Source organism: Garra rufa, chromosome 3 (assembly GCF_049309525.1).
Source record: "Garra rufa chromosome 3, GarRuf1.0, whole genome shotgun sequence".
NCBI lineage: Eukaryota > Metazoa > Chordata > Actinopteri > Cypriniformes > Cyprinidae > Garra > Garra rufa.
Window position 1 is genome coordinate 7037209 of NC_133363.1, and position 6556 is coordinate 7043764.

Sequence of the window (6556 nt, forward strand, 5' to 3'; positions counted from 1 at the left end):
TGCTGCTATGCTTAGTTTTGAGCAGAAAGCTGTATTTTTAATTAACTTTTCAGCCAAGTAGCAATAAAAATTTTTACTGTGAAACATGTGTCTTTGATGTCTCGGTAGTTCTTTGTTGCATATGCATGTCTCAAAATTATGGAAGCCCGTTTCCGCCACTGAATAAAAAAAATAACTAAAATATTGCGACATTTTTTCTCAGAATTGCGAGATAAAAACTCGCAATTCTGACTTTTTTTCTCAGAATTGCGAGTTATAAAGTCAGAATTGCGAGATATAGAGTCGCAATTGTGAGTTATAAAGTCGCAATTGCGAGATATAAAGTCGCAATTGCGAGTTATAAAGTCAGAATTGCGAGTTATAAAGTCAGAATTGCGAGTTATAAAGTCAGAATTGCGAGTTATAAAGTCAGAATTGCGAGTTATAAAGTCAGAATTGCGAGATATAAAGTCGCAATTGCGAGTTATAAAGTCAGAATTGCGAGTTATAAAGTCAGAATTGCGAGTTATAAAGTCAGAATTGCGAGTTATAAAGTCAGAATTGCGAGTTATAAAGTCAGAATTGCGAGTTTTTATCTCGCAATTCTGAGAAAAAAAGTCGCAATATTTTTTTTATTTTTTTTATTCAGTGGCGGAAACGGGCTTCCATACAAAATACTTTAACATCTGATATAGTTTGTGTAACATATGCACATATAAAGAGAAAACAATGAGATATGTTAATATACCTTAATATGTTAAAAGTCTCATTGGCACCAAACATAATACAGTCATAATTACATAAATGTGTACTATGTAATACACACAAGGTTTCTGCAGGTTTTCATGAGAGTAAATTGGACCAAACAGAAAATAAACTGAAAAATTGGAGAAATTGAAGGTCAGTATGTTCTCCAAATGTAAATGTCTTGAGAGAAACACAATGCGTTGTTTATTAGCTTTGTCAATATCTGGCTCAGAAAAAACGCTTCAATTTCTTCAATATTTCAAATGTAAATACAACATTTAATGACATGACTTTATGAATTTAAGACTTTCTGCTCTGATTTAAGACCTTTTTAAAGCCTTAAATTGTGGAAGGGTGAATTAAGACTTTTATAGACCTGCAGAAACCCAAAGAAAGTAATTCATTTTGTGAAACTCGACTCAGTCTCAAGATTATGTGTTTGTTTTTAATTAATGAATCAAATCTGCTGTTTCTGAAGAATATAGTGAAAAAGTCTTTTAAAAAAAAGTTATTTAAAAAAACTTGCAAAAGTCCTTCATAATAAAAACTCGTAAGAGAAAGCAAAAGCATAACAAAATTGAAAAATATATACTACCAGTCAAAAGTTTTTAAAAAGTAAGATTTTCAATGTTTTTAAAGAAGTCTCTTCTGTTCACCAAGCCTGATATTTTATTTGTTTTGAAGTACAATAAAACAGTACAATTTTAAAATATTTGCACTATTTAAAATAACTGTTTTCTATTTGAATATATTTTAAAATGTAATTTATTCCTGTGATTTCAAAGCTGAATTTTTAGCATCATTACTGCAGTCACATGACCCTTCAGAAATCATTCTAATATTCTGATTTGCTTCATTAAAAAACATTATAATTATGTTTAAAACAGTTGAGTCGTTTTTTATTAAGTTCAGAAGAACTGAATTTATCTGAAATAGAAATCTTTTGTACCATAATAAATGTCTTTATCATCACTTTTGATCAATTTAAAGCACCATTGATAACTAAAAGTATTGATTTCTATAATACTGACTCCAAAGCTTTTGAATGGTATAGTGTTTATTTCAGGTAAATGCTGATCTTTGGATCTTTCTATTCATCAAAGAACTGTTTTAAATATTAATAATAATACTGCATGTTTCTTGAACAGAAAATCAGCATATTAGAATGATTTCTGAAGGAACGTGTGACTGGAGTAATGACGCTGAAACCGTAGCTTTGTTCACAGGAATAAATTACATTTTAATATAAATAAAGTAAAAAGCAGTTACTTTAAATAGTAAAACTATTTAAAACTATTACTGATTTTGCTGTATGTAGAATCAAATAAATGCAGGCTTGGTGAGTTCTTTAAAAACAACATTACAAATCTTACTGTTCAAAAACTTTTGACTAGTAGTGTAAATCCTTCTGATACTGTAACAATACTAACCAAAGCATTTACACTGGTGTAGGACCCTTGTGATTTCCACATTTGAAATGGTGCAATCTTCACAGGTTGTTGTCTTCAGTCGGCCTTTGCTTCATCTTCCGCACTTGTATAAAGGCTCTGATGGCCAACACGGCGCTTATGGGAAATATAATAATCCCCAGAACGCCAAACAAGCCTCCCGCTATGTCTGCCCCATTGAGATTGCACTCAAATCCTCTGTGACCTTTACTGCTGTACATCGCTTCCCTCTCTTTACAGATGGAGTTGTTGTAGATCTCCTGCAGCTTTATGAAGTAGAAAGCGATGGCAGGAATAAAGCCGAGACCTATGAGCACATCCAGCAGGGCTTCAGCCAGCAGCAAAGGAGGGAAACGGTAGGGCACTCGAAACACTCCAAGGGCCAGCATGGCACCACAGTAAACCATCAGCGCCCCGCCGCATGCCATGCTGTAGACGTAAGGGGGCAGTTTGAGCTGGTAGAACTGGTCATCGAGCGCCTGGACCTTCTGCGCCTCGGCTCCGATGAATGCGTTGGCTCCTCCGTAATAGTACTGGTACAAACCGCCTAAGCTGGCGACATCCCTATACCGACCCGTGTTACTGTGGTTCACTCCAGCACAGATGATAATCAACAAGCTTAAGGCCACCTCCATGGCCTGACAGATGCCTACAGGACAAAAACAGAGACATATCACAATAGATTTAATAAACATGCACTATACCATCCACAATTGTAGGGTCAGAAAGATCGCTGTTTTTTCATGCACATGTCAGGTTTGAGATTTTGGGCTTTTTGGTTGTTCATGAAGTGTTTTTCCATCCTAGTGGAAAGAAAACATCCAAAAGGCACTGTTAAGTGTTTCTTTTATAGCACGTTATCTATTTGTGTCAATAGATTTCAATCACAATCCATATTTTTAAGGCCTGTTTTTCTCCTACACTGAGCCATAAATCTCCACTTCAGTAAAAGTTACACGCACCAAACTTCACATTTGTATTCCTGTTTATATCCTGAAGGTTTTTGCAGAGGGATTTGTTTATATATCATTTGCTTGATTGCATACAATATTTTATTCCCCCCAAAATTGCAAAAGATATGTTTTCTGTTAATTTTAAGTTTTATTATGGAGTGACAAAATGAGATACCCAAAATTCCCCCTGTAAAAACTTTTCACTCTAATATGTCAAAAAAATTAAAAGAATTTTGAAACTGCCTTCATCCAGTGTTTACATTTTTGTACTACAACTGTATGCAAATTAGCGCATATTTCAATAAATAATGCCTTAATTTGCATATTTAAACCTAACATTTTAGAAAACTTCTAATAAAATATGTAATCAATAAACTGAGTAAGTAAGGTGATAACCATTAGTTAATTTTTTTACCCTATTCACCTGCAGTGTCTCGCCTTAAACAATATTGTTTTTTTTCCATGTGAGTGTTATGGGTTAAATAAAAAAGAATGAATGTTTTGTAACCTCTCTATGCAGATTAGGTGTTTTAAAATACTATTTAATTTTGGATATTGACGTATTTAAATGTACTGACAGTTTGAATTACAGGTTGATTATTAACTTATTTGCATATTTTTCACTATTTATGTTGGAGACATTAAAGAAACTAATACTTTTATTCAGCAAAAACGCATCAATGGTGACAGTAAAGACATTTATAATGTTACAAAAGAAGTTTACTTCAAATTAATGTTCTTTTAAACTTTCTGTTCATCAAAGTACCCTGATAGAAATGTATTACAGTTTCCACATACTTACTATCAGCATATTTCACTGACATACTGGAGTAACAACTGCTACAAATTCACCTTAACCATCCAAGGAATGTTAAATATATTAATAGTTCACAATATTTCTGTTTTACTGTATTTTTGACCATATAAATGCAGCCTAAATAAGCATTTGAACAGTAGTGTATATATAAATACATGGTACAATTGGCCTTCAGTTCAGTGCAAAACCACCTTATAATAAAACTCTAAATCACCATTTTTACACCATTTATAAAAGTACAAAATGACATGCAAAAGCCCAGCATAAAAAAACTTATTATAGAAGTAAATAAAGCAAAAACATATAAAATGTGTGTATATGGGTCAAAGACGAGATAAACCATTCTTGATGAATAGAATCATCACTTTTGATCAATTTAAAGCTTCCTTGCTAAATAAAAGTATTAATTTCTATCATTTAAAAACAAAAATTATATATTACATTATATATTGTAAAGAAATGATAGCAATTAATACTTTTATTTAGCAAGGAAGCTTTAAATTGATCAAAAGTGATGATAAAAACATTTCTAATGTTACAAAATATTTCTATTTTAGATAAATGCTGTTCTTCCGAACTTCCTATTCATCAAAGAAATCTGATCAGCTGTTTTCAACATATTAACAATAATAATAAATGTTTTTGAGTAGCAAACCAGAATATTAGAATGATTTCTGAAGGACCATGTAGAGTAATGATGCTAAAAATTAAGCTTTGAAATTGCAGGAATAAATTACATTTTAAAATATATTCAAACAGAAAACAGTTATTTTAAATAGTACAAATATTTGAAAAAGTTACTGTTTTGCTGTACTTTGGATAAAATGCAGGCTTGGCGAGCAGAAGAAACATTAAAAAATCTTATATCTCCATTAGTTTGCTACCATGGTTGTTGAACTCTTTCCCAAAATTAAACGGAGACTTCACCCAAATATGCAAATTCTGTCATTATTTACTCACACTCATGTCAAACCTGTAAGACCTTCGTTCATCTTCAGAAAACAAATTATGATATTCTTGATGAAATCCAAGCCCTTTTTGAAATTTCTGGCCCTGTCTGCGCACAAAAAGTATTCTTGTAGCTTCATAAAATTACAGTTGAACAACTGATGTCACATGGACAATTTTAACGATGTCCTTACTACCTTTCTGGGCCTTAAAACATTTCAGTTGCGCTGCTGTCTATGCAGGGTCAGAAAGCTCTCAGATTTTATCCAGAGTCTTAATTTGTCTTTTGTAGATGACCGAAAGTCTTATGGGTTTGGAACGACATGAGGGTGAGTAATTGACAGAATTTTCATTTTTGGGTGAACTATCCCTTTAAGAGACAATTTAGCAGCCAGGAGACTGATTCAAAGTAGCTTCAAAGTGAGTTTACCTCTGCTTGTTGTGATGTATTTCAGGTTGTAAAGTGCTCCTTTATGATTAAAGGGTTGACTGTCATCATAGTATGCAGATGATGTCTCGGTGTAACTAGGCCTGTAGAAAATATTAAAAACACGCAGGAAAGAAAGTCACAACATGCATGCATAGTTCTGCTGATTCAGAACATAAACAAATTGTAGATGGAAAAGATAACATTTAAATCACTCCTTACACTCCCTGACTATGATAACGGGTGGCATCGTATGCTCGGGGGTCCCTTTGTGTGTCAGCATATCTTTGCTTCTCTCTGTGGCTTTGTGATCTGTCCTCTCCATCAGGGGATCTCCTGTCCTCTCTGTGTCTCCTGTCCTCCTTGTATCTTCTATCATCTCTGTACTCATGTCCTCCTTCATCTCTCCTGTCTCGACTAGAGTAGTCTTTGTCCCTTGTGTGATGATGATGGCTTGATTCTGGCATTTTCTGAAAAAAAAAAAAAAAACAAGATTTCACTAATTGCATGTGTTTAAACAATGAACGTTCACATGAAAATAAAGTCCCCGGATAGTGAAACCAACATGACAGGTGTTGCGTTTTTAGATCACTTTTATTGGTGGTTGTGTTTTTATATATTAAAACAGTCTTTCATCTAGAAATATTCTTAGTTTAATCTTCTATTAGTTTAATACTTTTTTTTTAAAGTATTTCTGTAAAGTAAACGTTTTATCTAGACGCAACACGGTCTCATTTCCTGAAACCAAGTACCAAAATAAACCGTACTAACGAAAATCTCACACGTAACTCAGTAATGAATCAGTTAATTAACCCAGAGCCTACCTTTTACCGAAATGAACGAAGTAAGCAGTGATTTATCCTAGTTTCGCTCAGGTTTCGTGTTTTGTTGTGGATGTACACACCTGTGAAACCTGTCTGACTTTGACTCCGCCTCTGAGGAGCGTCACGACGCCACGCCTTTATATGTACAGCAAGTTTGGTTTAGATTTAGATCAAAAAGGTGAAGATCTAGTCTGTCAACGTTTCTAAATAAATATGGACCATTTCGCTAACATGGGGCGTTTGTATAACTTATTTAGTCTGTAACATAAATTGAAGTCCTAGTTGATTAATCGTCCTCAAGCCTGTGTAATTTACGAAAAGCAACACGTCTTGAAATACGTATGTATATATATATATATATATATATATATATATATATATATATATATATATAGCAAGGAAGCTTTAATATG

The 6556-nt window shown here is 33.2% G+C and overlaps 1 protein-coding gene across 1 annotated transcript; it reads right to left on the reverse strand.

The window, feature by feature from the left end:
- Nucleotides 1-966: 966 nt before the first annotated feature.
- Nucleotides 967-6247, reverse strand: marveld3 (MARVEL domain containing 3). The gene is made up of 4 exons (XM_073837552.1): nucleotides 6144-6247; nucleotides 5542-5789; nucleotides 5323-5423; nucleotides 967-2823 (listed from the first exon to the last, which is right to left on the reverse strand). Exons 2-4 carry the CDS (start codon nucleotides 5784-5786, stop codon nucleotides 2216-2218), a joined length of 954 nt encoding a protein of 317 aa, XP_073693653.1. The 5' UTR covers nucleotides 5787-5789; nucleotides 6144-6247; the 3' UTR covers nucleotides 967-2215.
- Between the last annotated feature and the right edge of the window lie 309 nt (nucleotides 6248-6556).